We start from the raw sequence: 20823 nt of genomic DNA on the forward strand, positions 1-20823 counted from the left end.
TGGTAAAGCAGTGTTGGGGTAATTTGTAATATCTAATAAAAATGCTCTACATTCTGGATCTATAAATTTAAATACAAATATAAACAGCGTGTCAGATTTTTTATTACATGATGCCTTAATCTATAGTTTTACATTTTCATAGAGAGGTATTTTTTAAGTTATGTGCACACATGTACTCATGTGTGTACATGTACATGCTGTATCAGGACAGATCCATTGAGAGTTGGAGTAGAAATCGGTCGTATAGGAATTATACACCATAAAACGTTAACAAAATGCTATGTCACATGTATGGTTATTAAAGTAATTACTTTATGGAATGAAAAAAAACAAGTAATGTAAGAAAAACATGGTGTTTACTTCTTGATATCAATATAAAAGACAAAGCAGTTTGGCTAATGAAGATAAAGTCAAATAAACAAGCTTTGTTCTTCAACAACAACCATGTACAGTATTTTTCAGAGTATAAGTCGCTCCGGAGTATAAGTCGCACCGGCCGAAAATGCATAATAAAGAAGGAAAAAAACATATATAAGTCGTATTTTTTTGGGGAAATTTATTTGATAAAACCCAACACCAAGAATAGACATTTGAAAGGCAATATAAAATAAATAAAGAATAGTGAACAACAGGCTGAATAAGTGTATGCCGTATGACGCACAAATAACCAATTGAGAACGTGCCTGGTATGTTAACGCAACACATCATGGCAAGAGTCATTCAAATAACTATAACATATAGAACATGCTATACGTTTACCAATCTGTCACTCCCAATCGCTAAATCCCATGAAATCTTCCTCCCCGGTGTCGCCTCTGGTATGCGCCGTTTCCTTTCTTTCTGCTGCTCGATCACCGTTCTCTGCTGCATATTTCACTACGTCCAGCTTGTAATCTGCAGTATATGATTTCCTTTTCGGTGCCATTTAAGTTCAGCCCTTCTCAGTTTTTATAAGTTACCGCCAATGTTGACGTCATCCATTTTAATAGCTACGGCAGTAGCATATAACATATAGCAGTTAGCATCCCACAATGCACTTCTGCCATGACCCCCCCCCCCCCCCCCCCGCCAAATTCTTATTGGTTGACGTGTGAGTGACGATTGCTGACGTGTGTGTGACGATTGCTGCCATTTGCTTCGTCTCTTACGCGAATGAGATAAATAATATTATTTGATATTTTACGGTAATGTGTTAATAATTTCACACATAAGTCGCTCTGGAGTATATGTCACACCCACGACCAAACTATGAAAAAAACTGCGATTTATAATCCGAAAAATACATTAATGTAAGAAAAACATGGGGTTTACTTCTTGATATCAATATATAAGACAAAGCAGTTTGGGTAATGAAGATAAAGTCAAATAAACAAGCTTTGTTCTTCAATTTTTAGGGCATTACTGCAAATCGCAAGTGCCGCGGTTAAATTGGAGCCCTGCACTTCACCAAGAGATCTGACCAAATCCTTTATTATAGGGCACTTATGGTACAGTTTTGCACATATTTCCATTAATTTCATAAATGCAATGGGAATTAGTTTAACTGTATATCTCAATACAAATGTACCGGTACTGTTTTTTACATTTGCAAGTGATAAACGCTTATTTAAACATGCTATACAGATGGGCGAACATTTTACTCTAGTTTTATCAAATTTGAATGGATTTAATTTAGGAGAAAAATGTGATGAAAGGGTTCAAATTCCTTTTTGCTCATGTCTGACAGGTTATTTTTTTTTAAAAGTTGCACGGTCTATTTTTTAGGTACATTTGCTATTGAATTTGTTTCACTGTACAGCCCTGTCTAAATGACATGGGCTGCTTTCTTGCTCTTGTGAAGGTTTTTTTCTCTTTGTAAATATGAAAACGTTTGGTATTGTCCTATTGGGTAATACCATTGTGGTGCCTTGATATACGAGTTTAATTGGTTCAGCTTCTATGACGGAGCTCGTAAACCAAAATACTCTTGACTCAAATCTATGTTCCCCATTTAAATGAGGTTTGATTGATTGATTGAGACTTTTATTAGTAGATTGCACAGTACAGTACATATTCCGTACAATTGACCACTAAATGGTAACACCCGAATAAGTTTTTCAACTTGTACAATTAAGGTACAATTAAATTCCTCTGTTCAGGGACCCTCAAAGACTGCACAATTTTAACATGTAATATGCTTTTTAAAAATAACAAATAAATAAATAATACAATCAAATGTACTACAAACTACATCAGTTTTATGAAGTATTGTAACAATAATGTACAGCATTTATTTGTCCATATCAGATATCAGCAAAAAACAAGCAAGTATTGGATTATAGCTCCACACTACAAACTAATAGAACTGTTGCTGTCATATCGGATCAATATCTGTATCGTCCAATATTCAAGCCTCCAGAATCCGTAGTAAAAAAGTTGTATTGGACATTCAAAACATTTACATTTGAGAGTGGATTCTACGTTATTTCCTTCGAGCTGCTCCTCCGTCAAACACACAATCAGCTTCTTCTCCATATTTTCATGGTTACATTTCCTCAATTTACGGTAGATCTTATTTCAATATCCTCGACTGACTTTATCATATCCTTTTAATGGACTCATTCTGCTTCACTATGGTGCAGATTGTAAAGTGCTTTACCAACTAAACGCAAACCTCGATCATGTTTTTTCTCATGATTTCTTTAATTGAATTAATATTATCCACTTCTGTCCTTCACACTCTCACCTTTTTTACATCCGTGCTTGGAGTTATATCTTGCTAGCTATTTGCTAATGCGAGAGAGTGAAACACCAACCGAATGTTGGGTGGATCTTACAAGGTTTACTGTGACATTCACTATGCCAACTTGCGGTAAGGGAGTATCTGAAGCTGGCTTGTAGCTCAAATTTGTTTGCCTGTATCTTTCGTAAGGTGGGACACTGACTCGTAGACCGAGGCACACTGTGTAGGTATGTGTCTAACTTGCCAGACATCGTCTTCATTTTACATCTTTCCAAAAACCGCAGGTGATTCTGAAAATGGACAAACAAGGGAATGGCTTGGAGATAGATCAAAGTAATCTCGGCCGATGTCGCGCTCTGGGGAACGTCTTCACTGAGGAGAAGTTTCGCTACATGTGCATCCTTTCCGGTTGTGACTACCTGGCCTCCCTGCATGGCATTGGCCTGGGCAAGGCTTGCAAACTGCTACGGATTGCGAGTGACCCTAATATTCTCAAGGTAAGTTTAGAAGACTGGCCTCCATCCAAATGTTTGCGTCCCTGTTCTAGTGCTTGTCTTGGGGCGGTATAGCTCGGTTGGTAGAGTGGCCGTGCCAGCAACTTGAGGGTTGCAGGTTCGATCCCCGCTTCTGCCATCCTAGTCACTGCCGTTGTGTCCTTGGGCAAGACACTTTACCCACCTGCTCCCAGTGCCACCCACACTGGTTTAAATGTAACTTAGATATTGGGTTTCGCTATGTAAAGCGCTTTGAGTCACTAGAGAAAAAGCGATATATAAATATAATTCACTTCACTTCACTTCACTTCACTTCCATCCCAGCGCGTGCGGAACATAGATTCAGAGCATTTTCACACTTGGCCAATTGTACTGTGCTTAACACCTAACGCACGGAACAATTGACTCGGGTCAGCACAGTTAATCACACGATTGAAAGAAGTGGTCTGTGGCCTGGGACGATTCCATACAAATGCGTAGTATAATCATACAACGACTGTAATGCGATCGCTCACAGCAGAATATTCCTTGATGATAAGCACAATTCATGACACAATTAAGATACAAGATGATCCCCTCACTTGCGACCACATTTGTGTGCGTAATGAATATGTTTCAATTATTTAATGCGCTCCTCTTACACTAAATTATTTAACACAACGACGCCAAACAAGGTTAAAAATAGTCAACATATTTGATGGATTGTAGTAATTCCGCAGAATAAAACACAGAGCTGCCTCACGCTTTGAGCTTGAGAGTCAAGCAATTCAACCCATTCTCACGCCACACTTGACATTTCTCACACTGACATTCCCCCATTCACTATTCCAGGCCTATTCAACTGGCAGCCCGCCAAAGCTTTTCATTTGGTATGCCGAACATCGCCCAAGTAGGCTTGATGAAACCATTAAAACCAGGGTTCATCATGTATGTAGTACTCCCGCCCCCAACAGCGAGGCATATGTGTCACAGTGAAGCAGCAGTGGGGTGGAATCCTGGAAAATAAATATAAAAAAAAAAAAAAAAAGCTAAAATCTGACTTTTAACAACTGGACAACAAAGTATGAATGTTCTACCCCGAGCAAATGCTCAAGCCATTGTTTTCTGGCAGACTTTTTAAGAGACAGACATACTGATCCAGAAAAAAAACGCAACAATGGTAGAAATCCCAGCGTGTAAGCTTCATCACAAAACTTGGTCAAACATTTGTGTGTAGACATAATTTGTGCATAAAGATATTTAGTTTGTTTTATTTTGAAATTGCTGACTTTGTGATCTCTTTTGTATTCATGGTCATGTTGTTTTTTGTCTGAGAGTTATAATCATCCATCCATCCATGCTGGAGCCTATCAATCCTCGTTTAATAATGTAGTGCTGAATTTGACCAGGCGACAATGCTAATAGTGATATATATATATATATATATATATATATATATATATATATATATATATATATATAGTGACATACAATGTTTGGTGCCTGAATAGTGTGTAATTTCTATATGTGTAAACATTTGTTTATTGTGAGTACACTGCACACTAAACCTTCTATTTTATTATTTGTAAAATACTCTATGGACATTATTCATATAAAATACACTATGAACATTATAATTTTATGTTTATATTTACAGTTTTGCAAATCTAAATGAAGGGAGAAGTGTAAAGAAATAAAACAAAGGAAGAAAAATAATTAAAAAGAAGGAGCATCAATCAACAATTTTTATTTTATTGAAAGTGCAGTCAGAAAGCCGATGTGTTTATTTTGTAATTAGGTAAACGCAGTCTCAAAGATGTAATCTGCGAAAGCACTCACATTTTGATGTCCATCCCCTGAGCACTTGCGCTCTTGAAACTGCGGCCCTCTTCATTATGTAGTTGAATAGCCTTGCACTACTCTATGTATATTTTTTCATGATAAAGAACTTTGGTCCTCGCGAGTTGCAATAGTTCAAATAACCCTGGTTGGCTGCACGAGATAATCAATCCCAAACCAATTAGTCTAACCAACCAAGGAAGGCACCACACAATATAAACTAATTAGAAGCAACGTCCGGCGGGTCTTGCCTGTGTTTTGGCCAGCTGGTCTTGAGGAGAAAACGCTGTCATTGATATGATCCGTGAGCGTATTAACTTACGTTTAAATCTTTTGGCAGTAAGGCATACTCTGACTTGTGACTGCATCGAGGCGGAGGGGATAGTGACGGGATATATGAGGAACACGTGCAAACGAATAGGACTACAAGAGAGAGGGAAGAAAAAGAGGAAGAAATAATGGAAGATCGAGTGCTAGTAAAAGGGCAAAGAATATGAGGAAGGGAAAGAGGGGGAAAAGATTGATGGAGAAGCACAAGATTATATTGAAATTTAAATCAAACAAAGACATAAATGAGATTAGCTTTATGACACTAGCTAAAGGTTTAAGAAAAATATTGGAGAAGTGGAAATGGCGAAAGGGCTAAGGGACTGAAAGTCTATTGATAAAACACAAAAATGGAGAGCAAAAGAACAAAGCAATAAAATTGCAAAAGTTACCATACCATACCAACTTTATTTATAACTTGCAAATGTTGTGTAATAAAATGGTAAAAGAAAAAATAGAAAGGGGACCAGAGTAGTGGTGACAGGAATATCAACAGGAGATAACCCTGTAGAAGATTTAAGATTTTAATTGGGGTAAACTAAAGTCATGCATTTTACAAAAAGAAAGGTTGAAAACAAGCTCCGAATTAAACTGTATGGTGACAATACACGTTTAAATATTTCGGAAAAAGATTGAGAGTTCAGAGTTTAGGGATTAACCAATTTTAGACCAAGTCATCAATCCACCGTGCCTACATTAAAACCAATCACAGAAGACACTACGCAATTCAAACCAATCAGAAACAACGTAAGGCGGGTCTTGGCGTCTCTCTTTCACACACCTCAGCTGTACGTTTTCTGATTGGTTTGAATTGCGTGGTGTCTTCCGTGTTTGGTTGAATGTAGGCACACCTCAGATACGCATACCCAGATTGTATTACACACACGCACTTCTGAATGCGTGCGCACAAGTAGTATTACACGCTCACAAACCTGCATGCGCGCGCTCAAACCTTACACGCCGGAAGTAGACAGCCTGTCGAGAGTTCTTTCTGATTAGGGACATACCGGTACAGACAACTTAAAACACACTAACGCCAATCTAAAACACAAGTACGCAGGTCTGAATACACACACTCAGATTGCTATACAGACACACACATTAGTACACTTGCACACAAATTGTATTACACACGCAAAGATTGAAATACACTTTTGCAAATAAACAATAATATTTTCGTAGAGGAGCTGTTCTTGAAGGGGGGGTTGCATTCCTGCCTGTTAGCTATACAGTGCCAGTTTTGTGAAAATAAACAAAAGGCTGACTTGTGCACAGTCATTCTGTCTCCTTCATGTCTCCGCCACCATTATAATATAATTATGAATTTATTAAGATTACATGTAATAAAAAGCTGTTATAATTGAACAAACAAACTTGTAGCAGATACCATGAATGCAGTCTTACATCCATGACTTTACTAAGTGACTCACCAGTTTAAAAATATTTGAGTTTTTACAATTACAATATTTGATATCAAATAAAGCTATCGTATCTCATGTATTCATGAAATGCCTTATAGTGATGTAGTGAAGAGATTTTCTCAAACCAGACAAAAACATCGAACTAATGAAATAAACTATGGATGTTGTACTTTTTGGAATGGCTAGTATTGGTATGGCAATTATATTTTCTCAACCAAAATAATGAACAAATGACTTAAACTATGGATGTCATACAATTTTGGAATGGTTAATATTAATACGGTGAAGATATTTTCTAAATAATTGTAAAATCTCTTCAACTTAAACCCTGGCTGATACTTTTACATTTCTCTATTTTTACCTCACTTGGATCTCTGAGCCTGTCAACACCATCCAAATCTTTCCTGTCATGTCTCTTCTGTCCTGTGGTCGGCAAGACTGATCAGTGCCTGTAATGTATATACAATTTATTGGTAAAGCTCCCCTATATGGTAGTCGGCTTACTGTAAAAGTTGTATATTTTTGACACTGTTGAATTCCAGAGGAGACACTTTAATTACATTGATTGAAGCTATTTTCAGAGAGAGAAAGCACAAATGGTGTGACGATGCTATATGTCGGCTGTTGTAGTGATCCCAGGATGCAGAAAAGGCAAGCGTTGTGCAGGTAGAAGGTCGTTTAATTATAGGAACCAGGCAGAAGAAATGTAAAAGGTTTAGCAGGAACTCAAAAACACGCTTTGGCATACACAAAATAATGAACCAGCACAGAATTAGGGAACAACGTGGAACTCAATAAAACTAATTGACAATGAGGATCAGGTGTGCTGGCAGGACAAGGAACAAAGTAAAGATGCTGCTATTTACGGTAGACACTAAATAGGAATAATTGACAAAATAATAGCACCGGCAATGGAAGTGGTCCACGCCGTCATGTGGAATCATGATGCATAGGTGGGTTTTCTCACAATTTAAAACAATTTGGACCAAAAATGTTTGCAGGGACACAGATGCTGAAAAACAAAAAGATAATCTCTTTCAGCCAGGTGTTGTTCATAAGTTTACATACATTATAGTACATAGTATAAGCATACTTGTTTGTGTACAAGATCATGACTTAATTTCCTGGTTTGTTTGTGCTGTCAGGTGATCAGGAAGATGAACCAGTACCTAAAGATGAACCTAGTAATCCCAGAAGAGTACATTGAAGGGTTCGTCAGGGCCAATCAAACCTTCCTTTACCAGCTGGTGTTTGATCCTGTCAACAGGAAGCTTGTCCCCCTCAACGCATACCCAGAAGACATCAACCCAGCCACCCTCAGCTATGCCGGAGTGTATCCTGCTCTACTAAAAACACAACAAGCACACACTGGTCATTCCTCATTACCTCTCTTTCACTTACCTTAACTTAATTGGATGTAGTCCTTTAGGAGACAACACAGCCTTGCAGATGGCCTTAGGGAACCTTGACATCAACACACAGGAGAAAATAGATGACTTCGACCCAGACATACCTATGGCACAGGTAATTATTTTAAAGAAAAGCACTATTTCATCAAAGTATGACTCCAAGTACGTACTGTATTGTGCAGTCCGCAAGACAACGCAGTCACAGCTGGAATGAGAACAGGGTTTCCGCCCAGCTCAGTATCTGGAGTAGAAAGATGAAGGGTGTCCCATCACCGCAGCCTGCAACTTCCCTTGACAGGCCTCCTTCCACCAGGGGGAAGGAGAGGATCATCAGCCTGGCTGGTGTCGGGCTTCCCTTGAAGAATGTACAAGCGAAGAGACCTCGACTGGGTGAGATGGCCTCACTGAGCTGTAATCCATCATAGCATTATCTGTACAGAGAGATTTCATGACTGTCAATATGTGTTTGCATACTTCCTTCCCACTGTCTTTTTTTCTTGCTGTAATGCAGGGAACACTCTGCCCAATTTAATGTACAAGCTAAGCGACCCCGAAAGGGACAATCGGTAGAAAATGGATGGATGGATGGAAGCTACATTTGATAATTTAAATTAAAAAAAACAAGAAAATATTTCAAAACAAGTAAACATAGAAATGTATCAAACGCTTTAGCACACTTAAATATATTACGATTATTTATTTGGCAAATAAACAGCAACATGTAGTGGTCTGTCATTTATCGCTGTCAGAAGGGCTATTTGCAAATTGCTCACTACATTTTTTTTCCAACCAAAAATTATAACACCGGCAAGCTTATGTAACTATTAGTGATTTAAAAGAACGTGTGTATATATATATATTTTTTTTTTCTTTTTTTTTTTTTTCTTTCTTCCTAATTCTAAAAACTCATCGACGTTGAGGGTAGTCGCTCACAGCTGTCTTGTACACACGTGCATGCAGGGAGCGCGTGCTCATACACAAAAGCAGTCCAAGAGAAGCAATTAACAATTTGCAGTCATGTTTATGGTTTGAGTTTATTTCGAACCTGCATACACTTACGTGATACATTACAATTTCCAGTTTCTCTTTTCAAATGTTTGAAAAAGGAGTAGGAAGAAGCAGAGCTTATTTAATCCTACTTCTTTTCCATAACATAGCAATTGCTAACACCTTTGTTCATTTCCTGTTCTCAATTTATTCACAATATACTCCATAAATAATATTAAAAAATAATTAGTGAAGTAAGGTGTATGTCATATGGTGAGATGAATAAGATTATCAATACATTCAGAATTTTTATCATGGTTCTTCTTCTTTGTACCTTGTAAACATTTTGAGTTTGAACAGTTTCTTAAATTGCATCATATTAGTACACTTTTGGATTTTTTTTACTTAATGCATTAGATTATTTAATTCCACATACAGATATATATATATATATATATAAAGGTTTGAAGTGTTGTATGTGCATACAAATGTTTAAAGTTACATTTCTCCTTGTTATGATAGAATATACATTCTATGTTTTAATATTTTTTTTTAGCTAATGCTAGCTTTCCAAAATAGCTAAAACACAAAGCTAATGCGCATGTTACATACACGTGTAGTTTACGTCATTACGAACTAAAGGCTGTAAGGAAGCCAGAAATAATGCTTAAAATACATTGGAAAGTTAGAGCCCTTCAGGCATTTGTGTAAAGGTTGCAAACAGCCCCTGAAATTGATTGCAGGCCTGACCGCGAAACACATTTTTGCAAAAAATAATTACTAATTAATTATATATTTTCATAGTCGGAGTGTTTACGACCTTCTTAATACGTTTATTTTTTAAACATTATTAGAGTTCCATTGACTTTTATTTCTACAATCTGCCACAGGCCAAAAAAAGAGCCACACACCACAAACATTACCAGAGTTGCACTTTGGATAACCCTTTATTTGCTTCAATTAAAGCAATATTACATTTCAATGTCTTTTTTTATTGATAAACAAGTTTCTTTTTTGGGTCTGTACTCAAGTTGTGTTCTCTAAGTGTTTATTTAGTCTTGCACAAGTGGATAGCTTTTCTATTTAATTCAACAAAAGTCTTTGTTTATGTTACGATATATGCACCGAGACTGCAATTAAAACTTGTTTTTCCTGCCTCAGACATCAGTCTGTCAGATCAAGATGTCCTGCAGCAGTACTCTTCCAGCGTGAAGCGAGCAAAGACCGAGCAGCAGCAGCCAGACGATTTAACGCAGACCGGTCAGCCACGGCCGCGGAACCGCTTCGCTACGGTTTTGCAGATGAGGAACCAGGATGCTGATGAGAACGGCCCAGCCATAAGCAGCAGGTGCCCTAATTGATATTGTTTTGGTTTCTCTTACCGTTATATTAAGATAGTCCTTTTAATTCTACAGAAGTCATATATTGACACTTTTAATGTCGGTGATGTTGTACATTATTTTATTTAACAAACTACGGTGTTTCTCACAGATCTGCAATCAATTTGTGGCAGCAGGGGCGGGGCCTTGTGTAAAAAATACATCATTGTATAAATTATTTAATTAGCTATGACGAGTGTATTATTTTTTTTTAAAGTCTAAAAAAACGTATAATTATTTAAAGACAAATTTGTGTTATTACTGATTAGTATCAACATTTTTTTTAATTTTTCACACTATCATATTTTTTAATTGTTGCTGCCTATTATTACACTTTTTGCACTTTGTACACCCATGGTTTATTTACATATATCATTCTGACCTCCCTGAATGTTGGAATGTAGTCTGGCAGATAGGAAAACAGTCCTTTTAAATTAGAGTTGAAAAAACTCAAACTTTAGGATGTTTAGTTTTACAGCAACTTCATTGTGGATAATAAACACACAAATAAAAGTACATTAACATACACATGAAGTGCGCATACATGAATTATGTTAATTCAACAATACATTTTAGCGTAAACTGAAAAAAAGCAATACGATACCGGACAAAGGTTGGCTCCCATTCCGCTAGCTTGATGCTAACAATACAATAGACGACCCCATTGACAGGCTAAAGAAAATAATTGCAATCGGTTTAACAAATGAGGTTTTAACGTAATAAAATTGTTTGTGTGCGTGTGTGTTATCTACAGAAGCCTGTTTCTCAAACCTCAAACTACATTTTTTTAAACAAATAATGTAGTCGATGTTTTGTGAAACACTATTGCCAGGAGATCGCAGCACATATATCACCTCGAAGGTGAATTGTTACCATCCAGTAACTTCTCTTACTTGTAGAGGCCCTAAATTTACTTGTGGCAGGGCACCCAAAGTATATGAATGTATTGGAAACACTGAAGTAAATATGCTTATCTTGTTTGCATGACAGCATGCCATTTCTGTCTCTACATGTCATGTGTGTTTGTGGGGGTGTCCCCTTGCCACATAACCGTAAACCTGGAGGAAACTCTGCGGTGGTTAGTGGCAAGAAGCCCACTCACTTGTATTTTAATGACACAATAAACTACTTATGTCTTTTAAATATTATTTTTTCCCCATAAGCCAACAAGAACTTCTACTACGTTATCTTCTTTAGATGAAATCTCTCTCTCTCTCTTTTACGTGTAGATTCTTCAGTAATTCCAGTCCAGCTGCCAGGGATGTGCAGGAATCTGCTCAGGTGGGTTTCAGTCGCAAAGCTTGCAGCGGTGTCAAGGACACCCCCGCTGTCACTGACCAGACCAGTGACAGCGACGGTCCAGATGTCTCATCTGTGGAGACACCCAGTCCACCTCCATCTCCAAATACCACCGTCCCCCGCTCAGGCAGCCAAGGTCTCAGGCTGTTTAACTGGTCAGGTTGTTCGCCGTCGATGGATCGATCGCAGACACCAAAGTCGACGTCAGATCTGAACACGCTGCAGCATTTCCAGTACAAGAAGGACAGCTTCTCCATTTCCACAAAGTCCCCAACTGACAGGCAGCCAGATGATGAGGTCAACCCTACAACCTCCCAAGACAGCGCTTATTTTTCCCAGTCCCAGCCTTCTCTTGCTTCCCTACACATAGAAAAAGCCTTCTCTAGTGACTTGAATGTCTTTCATGAGGAGCATGCTGCACCTGTAAGTTTAGAAGAATTTCCACACAATCATTATCATTATTTCTACGATGGGCACTTTGTACAGCCCTGGTTTATTTAAATTTATGTTAGTCTGCCCTCCCTGAATGTTGGAGTATAGTTTGGCAGATAGTTAAACAGTCTTTTAAACTAGAGATGAAAAAATGTCCAACTTGAGGTTGTTTATTGATTGTGTCCACGTTGAAGTTACAGTAAAATTAAGCACTCATAATGTAGACATTACTTTCACAAACCTGTAAGAATCATCATAATCAACAATAAGTTTATTATAAACTGAAAAAACAGTGCAACCTTACAGGATGAAGGTTGGCCAATAACTTAATGCTAAGATAAAATTGGTGATCCCATTAATTGGCTAATTAAAATTAGCATCGCGATCATTTTAAACTTGTGCAAATGTTTAACAAACAATATTTTAACAGAACAAAATTAGCATAAAACAAAATATGCATATGTACTAACAGGAATATATTCCCCAAACTCTGTGGAAACAAATATTGACATTTACTACTGTACTACTTAGCTCTGTGTGCTGACTAACTTTTTATTTTGCATAATTAATTTTAAACAAAAAACTTAATTTATACAAATTAAAGACTGTATGGTAAATTAAGCATCATATCCTATCCATTCTAAACACAGACTATTATAAATACTATTTTACTGTATGTATTCTCACAATTGCAATTGTGCTTTGTCTTATGTCTGTTTTGTTTGCTCTCAGAAAATGGAATCAAAAGAAGATTCAGAGCACAGTCCCACATGTTCAAAGGAAGATCATAAAGTAGGAATCTTGAAATCAAAGGTAAGTGTATGTCGTCAGTGTGTTTTGTTTGTCATTATGGATTTATATTAGAAAATACTTGGTTCCATCACCGAGCTTGTAACTCAAGATATTCGTATCGCAAATCAACGCCGGACATTGAAATTAGATTAAACGGTGCTTGGCCACCCTCAAAACAGCACAATTTGAAACCTTTAACATGACTTTCATTAAGAAAAACTAACTTTTACAGTAGACAATATTGTATGAATATGATATGATATGATAGAATGTACTACAAACAACGATAGTATTATGAAGTAATGTAACAATAATATACAGCGTTTACCTTTGAGAGTGGACTTCTGCGATGTCTCTTTCAGGCTGCTTCTATGTCATGTACAGTAGGATTTGTTATTGTAGTTTATGTTGCACAAGGACATCTTTGAGTGAAGGACCTGAGGTCACAGTTGACCGCAAGTGACATGTATGGCTACGTAAAACTCAGTGAGCAAAGGTAATGCTTGATTGTCCAGTTTGTAACCAGGAGATAGAACAAACTGAAACACCATCAGCAGCTTCTCAATATTTTCATTGATAAATAACTGCCAGGGCAGCACGGTGGAAGAGGGGTTAGTGCATCTGCCTCACAATACGAAGGTCCTGAGTAGTCCTGGGTTCAATCCCGGGCTCGGGATCTTTCTGTGTGGAGTTTGCATGTTCTTCCCGTGACTGCGTGGGTTCCCTCCTAAAACATGCACCTGGGGATAGGTTGATTGGTAACACTAAATTGGCCCTAGTTTGTGAATGTGAGTGTGAATGTTGTCTGTCTATCTGTGTTGGCCCTGCGATGAGGTGGCGACTTGTCCAGGGTGTACCCCGCCTTCCGCCCGATTGTAGCTGAGATAGGCTCCAGCGCCCCCCGCGACCCCGAAGGGAATAAGCGGTAGAAAATGGATGGATGGATGGAAATAACAGCCATTTGGACCTTGCTTTGGCCCAGAGGCTAGATCCTGCTTCCGTGCAGTGCGGGCTGACGGTTCTTTGTTCGGGCTGGCTTGCCGGGTCAGCTGCATTGATGGTCATGTTTCTCTTATTCTGTAGGTGTCGTCCGATTCGTTTTCTCGATATTCTTCTTCACACTCACTGCCTCAAATCCGGTGATCGGAAGGCAGCAATCACTACTTTAACAATACTTAACAATACTGGTAGCTAGTAACTCAAATTTATGTTTGCAAATTAAATTATACCTAAAAGCTGAAAGTCAGCTCATATCTTCAAATGCTCATAAGTTAAGGTACCACATTATCAGGTCACAAAGGTAACACTGATTTAGATTTTTAAGTTTCTTTTCTGCAACATAATTTAGTTTTCCAGACAGTATACTAGACCGCTTTCCACTTTTTGCAGTGCAAACACAAATCATTTTTGTTTTTGTTAATATGCCAAAGCAAACTTTGTTTACCCTTAGGAGGGTGGCCCCAAATAGGTCAAGTTAAGAGTGAGTAGAAGTAAAGAACAAAGATAAATTAGTTTTCATACAAAGCATGTCTGTTATTTCATTCAACACATTAAACATATACGGTACTTATTTAGATGACAGCACGTCATTTCTGACATGTTTCTGTCTCTTAATGTCTGATTTCTTAGCATCTTTTTACAAATTGCGGCAGTGACATTGCATCAGTTCCTGACTTAACAAATTTGTTACCATTGTTGTATTTCTCTTTGTAACATAAACTCCAAAAATCAGAGGATTTCTGACATTACCTAATCCAGAATTCTCAACTGGTCTTATCCTGGGACCCACATTTTCCCTTGGTTCATTAAAAGCAAGTTAATTTAGTTCTATTTAAAAAGAACCTTCAAAAACAATTGGTGTTGCCCTTTTTAAACAAAAGGTCACTTTAATACATGTACCAAATGTATTTCATAGCCCAATATTAAGAGAAAGGAATGTCAGCTTAGTGTTTCCCCTACATGTAATTGATCATTGCGCACTGCCACGGCAAGATAAGTGCCGCCACACCTTCAAAATATATATATATATATTTTTGTCTGTAAATAAGGTAAGTAATGTATTGTATGAATGGATATACTGCATATCAGAGCTATTCAACTACATAATGAAGAGGACCGCAGTTTCAAGAGCCCAAGGGCTCAAAAGCCACACATGTTTCGTCAGAAAGAGCCTCCGCAGGTTATATTCCTGAGACTGTGTTTACTTAATTGCAAAGTAAACACATCGGGTTTGACACTGCACTGTCAATAAATTAATTATTCTGACCTCGCTACTCGTTTCCAGCGTGCGCAGCTAGACAGATAGTTAACAGCATGAAAAAACAGAAACTTCCGAAGTTTTGTTGAAGATGGATGTTCCTTATTTAGAATTTTTCCTCCTCAGTTTTATTACTTTACACTTCTTTGTTTGGGTTTGTAGGACTGAAAATATAAACATTACAAAAGTGTAATGTCCATTTTGTATTTTACATAAATAATGTCCATTGTGTATATTACATAAATAAAATACAAGGTTTAGTGTTACTACATTCACACAAACTACAGATGTTTGGGCATATAGAAATTAGGGCTGGGCGATATGGCTGAAAAACTATATCACGATATACATTTTTTATATTGATCGATATCAATAATTATTAGGGGTGAGCATCTCTACCTTAAATGGTGATCCGATATGATACTCGATACATGGGCTACGATACGATTCCCTAACAATACGTTTCAAAACATTACGATTCAATGCGATACGATTTGATCGCTGTAATCATTGCATGGTTAAAAGAAAATTAAATGAATCGTGTATCATGTCAAAACAATGTCATGTTTTTTTTTAAAATAGACAAATACAAAACAGGTGGTTCCTACATTACTAGCGAATAGTAGAACTATCAACTTCAAGGCATTGCAATCCATAAACTTATAAAGAAAATGTGTGAGTTAAAAAAAAGCAAATTATGATCAGAACTGTAAATTAATTTTCTTCTGTTTATTATTAGTTTAGTTGTATTTTTATTTGTTATACATTAAAAATGTATAATACATACATGATAACTGAGGAAAAAGGAAAACTCCGCCTCTTGTGGGTATTTACCGCACTGATGTCTACTTGATTTAGATTAATCGTGCAGCCCTAATCGGCTCCCATTTAGGACAATTGGGTTTTGCTGTCAAAGCCTTCCTGTATTCAGAGACTTACTCCTTAACTTTGCAAACAATAACAAAAACGACCCAAACAATTACATTTCTTATGATAAGAACAAGAAAAATAAATGATCACACAACCTTTGACAGTTTCTCTTCACTTTCTCATTGTTTTTCTTTAAATTATCTCTCGTCATCCACACTCCGCTTTCCCCGTTTCCCACGTGCACTCACAGGCCACATCACCGTCCGTGCAAGCTACACCAAATATAGGTGGACCGCGCTTTATTAGAGCAGTCTTGCGCTTATTTTACTCCTTAAACTAATCCTTAAATCAACAAAATACAAATCAATGAATCATTGCAACCCTAACTGGGACAGAGCTGTGGTAAAGATCGGCTGGGCTTGGTAGCTCATCAGCCACTCACCGATCAGTTGAAAAAGTCAATTTGTGGGATCGGAACATCTCTACATTTTATGTACTGTATGTTTTTAATATCATTGTTTGTCAACTCCTACGTTTTTCCATCTGCTCCTCTCAGGTTGCCGGTCTGCCAAAGCCCAAGTTGTGTCGTCTGGTTAAGGACACACAGGTGCAAGCACTGTGCGCAGCCAGGGCTAGCGGACTGAGGAAGAAAACTGGGGTTTTTGGGAGGAAATCCTCCAACTCAAACATTGAGAACAACCCTGGTGTACAAGCCACCATCAGCTGTCTCTGGAAGAACTACAGCTTTAAAAAGTAACATGGTAGCTTTTGTAATAATAATTAAGGGTGTTCCGATACAACTTTTTCACTTCTCATACAATACTGGAGCCTTGAGTTTTGGCTGATACCGATTTGATCTGATACACAATCAGCATGAATCATACATACTTTATTATTTTGTAGTGTTAGGAAAAAGTGTGTTCACTTGAAAATAGTCAGAAAATAATGGTAGGCATGAAAAACACTAACCCTTTTATTATTAACCGTCTTGAACGGACTTATGCTGTCTTTGCTAAATTTTCATATATGTATTTTATTTGGTGACACCTAAAGATGTCCGATAATGGCTTTTTTGCCGATATCCGATATTCCGATATTGTCCAACTCTTAATTAACGATTCCGATATCAACCGATACCGATATATACAGTCGTGGAATTAACACATTATTATGCCTAATTTTGTTGTGATGCCCCGCTGGATGCATTAAACAATGTAACAAGGTTTTCCAAAATAAATCAACTCAAGTTATGGAAAAAAATGCCAACATGGCACTGCCATATTTATTATTGAAGTGCATTATTTTTTTTAACATGCCTCAAAACAGCAGCTTGGAATTTGGGACATGCTCTCTCTGAGAGAGCATGAGGAGGTTGGGGGGGGGGGGGGCGGGGTTGAGGGTAGAACGGGGTGTATATTGTAGTGTCCCGGAAGAGTTAGTGCTGCAAGGGGTTCTGGGTATTTGTTCTGTTGTGTTTATGTTGTGTTACGGTGCGGATGTTCTCCCGACTAGTGGTTAGAGTGTCCGCCCTGAGATCGGTAGGTTGTGAGTTCAAACCCCGGCCGAGTCATACCAAAGACTATAAAAATGGGACCCATTACCTCCCTGCTTGGCACTCAGCATCAAGGGTTGGCATTGGGGGTTAAATCACCAAAAATGATTCCCGGGCGCGGCACGGCTGCTGCCCACTGCTCCCCTCACCTCCCAGGGGGTGTTCAAGGGGATGGGTCAAATGCAGAGGACACATTTCACCACACCTAGTGTGCGTGTGACAATCATTGGTACTTTACTTTACTGTTTGTCATTCTTGTTTGGTGTGGGTTCACAGTGTGGCGCATATTTGTAACAGTGTTAAAGTTGTTTATACGGCCACCCTCAGTGTGACCTGTATGGCTGTTGACCAAGTATGCACGCATTCCATTGTGTGTGTGAAAAGCCGTAGATATTATGTGACTGGGCTGGCACGCAAAGGCAGTGCCTTTTAAAGGGGAACATTATCACGATTTCAGAATGGTTAAAACCATTAAAAATCAGTTCCTAGTGGCTTATTATATTTTTCAAAGTTTTTTTCAAAATTTTACCCATCACGCAATATCCCTAAAAAAAGCTTCAAAGTGCCTGAATTTAACCATCGTTAGAAACACCCGTCCATTTTCCTGTGACGTCACATAGTGAATACAAACAAACATGGCGGAAAGAACAGCAAGCTATAGCGACATTAGCTCGGATTCAGACTCGGATTTCAGCGGCTTAAACGATTCAACAGATTACGCATGTATTGAAACGGATGGTTGTAGTGTGGAGGCAGGTAGCGAAAACGAAATTGAAGAAGAAACTGAAGCTATTGAGCCGTATCGGTTTGAACCGTATGCAAGCGAAACCGACGAAAACGACACGACAGCCAGCGACACGGGAGAAAGCGAGGACGAATTCGGCGATCGCCTTCTAACCAACGATTGGTATGTGTTTGTTTGGCATTAAAGGAAACTAACAACTATGAACTAGGTTTACAGCATATGAAATACATTTGGCAACAACATGCACTTTGAGAGTGCAGACAGCCCAATTTTCATCAATTAATATATTCTGTAAACATACCCTCATCCGCGCTCTTTTCCTGTCCAGTTTTGGAGTTGATGTCAGCAGGCCAGGGAAGCTAGGGTCGATATTCTTCTCTTGATCACCTTCGGTGGCATAAGGGACGGTGTGAGCCAAGACATCCAGGGGGTTTAGCTTGCTCGTCTGCGGGAACAAACTGCCGCCATTGCTTGCCGTGCTACCGAGGCCCTTTGTCCCTGAATTGCTCACACACTCCGGCAGATTCAATGGGGGTCTGGCGGCAGATTTCTTTGACTTTATCGTTGGAAATGCATCTGCTTTGAGTGTCGCAGGATATCCACACATTCTTGCCATCTCTGTCGTAGCATAGCTTTCGTCGGTAAAGTGTGCGGAACAAACGTCCAATTTCTTGCCACTTTCGCATCTTTGGGCCACTGGTGCAACTTCAATCCGTCCCTGTTTGTGTTGTTACACCCTCCGACAACACACCGACGAGGCATGATATCTCCAAGGTACGGAAAACAGTCGAAAAAACGGACAATAACAGCTGATTTGACTCGGTGTTTGAGAAAATGGCGGATTGCTTCCCGATGTGACGTCACGTTGTGACGTCATCACTCCGAGAGCGAATATTAGAAAGGCGTTTAATTCGCCAAAGTTCACCCAGTTAGAGTTCGGAAATCTGTTAAAAAAAAAAAAAGGTCTTTTTTCTGCAACATCAAGGTATATATTGACGCTTACATAGGTCTGGGGATAATGTTCCCCTTTAAGGTTTATGGCGCTCTGTACTTCTCCCTACGTCCGTGTACACAGCGGCGTTTTAAAAAGTCATATATTTTACTTTTTGAAACCGATACCGATAATTTCGATATTACATTTTAAAGCATTTATCGGACATCTCTAGTGACACCTGGTGGTTACAAAATTCATGGCGTTAAGCTAATGAAGCAGTAAGTGGAATGATGCGGACACATTAGTTACCAGATACTTTCTATTTTGTTTCTGTATGTGTAAGTAATATAAAACTATAATTATTTAATACTTGTTTATATTGACACGTGCTGTTTTAGATTGCAATATTGTTCGATGTAGGACGCTTATTATGTACGTCTAGTTTGTGTGCTTAGTTGTTGTGTAGCTGCTAGCTCCTAGAAGCCTCTAGCCTACCATGTTTACCTTTTGTCAATGACTTGACTTAAAAGTAAACACTACAGGACTGCTTGTATAAGCGTTTATATAGGACATTTTGCATGCAATCACATATATAATAACAAACCTGTTTTTTTTATGATATCGGACCAATATAATTTCAGGACACCCCTAATAGTAATATTTAGTCAGTCATCCCAAAATGATCCATACGATCCAGGCAGCACAGCGTTGATCACTTGTGTGTTTTTCAGAGATACCCAGAGGATGACGTCCTTTACGAAAGGAGAGCCAGAGTATCCACTTAAAGGCAACCTGTTGGCCAGTTAACCCACAACAAGCAGATTGCAATATTTCTTTTTTTAAACATACCGTGTATGTCCACCATCATTTCACCAATAATTGCACACTTTTTAAATAAAGCTACCTTCTACCCACACATTCCACATCTGATGTTGTTGACTGTGGTCCATCTTCCAGTCTCTCCAGGATTTTCCTTTTTTTGTGATTGTTGAGACCAAAGTATCTGGTTTCGTGGCCGTTTTTAATTTTTATTAAATGTTTTATTTAATAACCAAGTTGCCGCAAATGTTTGCATTTTATCAGTGACATTTTAGTTTATGACATTACTAATTTGTTATCAATGTTTTTCCTCTGTAACATAAACCCCAAAATGCTTAGAATTACAGACATTTCCTAATCAAGGGTTCTCAACTGGTCTCATGCTGGAACCCAAATGTTCCCACAGTAAGCAAAATAATTTGTTTCTTTTTGAAAATAGGCTTCCAAAACACGTGTGTGTTGCCTTTTTAAACAAAAGTACACAATATTAGGAGAAAGGATGTCAAATTAAAAAATAAATTAATGCTATTAAATGATAGTTAATAGTGTGAATGCTCCAAAGCATT

General features: G+C 38.1%; 1 protein-coding gene across 2 annotated transcripts in view; it reads left to right on the forward strand.

Annotated features, from left to right (window-relative positions):
- exo1 (exonuclease 1) overlaps positions 1-20450 on the forward strand; it is a 35288-nt gene extending 14838 nt beyond the window's left edge. For both annotated transcript variants that reach the window (XM_061964652.2, XM_061964644.2), the window contains 9 exons: positions 3007-3219; positions 7928-8115; positions 8204-8306; positions 8374-8581; positions 10340-10526; positions 11787-12279; positions 13021-13101; positions 16764-16960; positions 20170-20450. In XM_061964652.2, the coding sequence (XP_061820636.2) occupies positions 3007-3219; positions 7928-8115; positions 8204-8306; positions 8374-8581; positions 10340-10526; positions 11787-12279; positions 13021-13101; positions 16764-16960; positions 20170-20245 (1746 nt within the window). In that variant the 3' untranslated portion in view covers positions 20246-20450. The remainder of the gene's footprint in view (positions 1-3006; positions 3220-7927; positions 8116-8203; positions 8307-8373; positions 8582-10339; positions 10527-11786; positions 12280-13020; positions 13102-16763; positions 16961-20169) is intronic.
- Positions 20451-20823: the final 373 nt, after the last annotated feature.

This window comes from Nerophis lumbriciformis, linkage group LG02 (genome assembly GCF_033978685.3).
Source record: "Nerophis lumbriciformis linkage group LG02, RoL_Nlum_v2.1, whole genome shotgun sequence".
Classification (NCBI taxonomy): Eukaryota; Metazoa; Chordata; class Actinopteri; order Syngnathiformes; family Syngnathidae; genus Nerophis; species Nerophis lumbriciformis.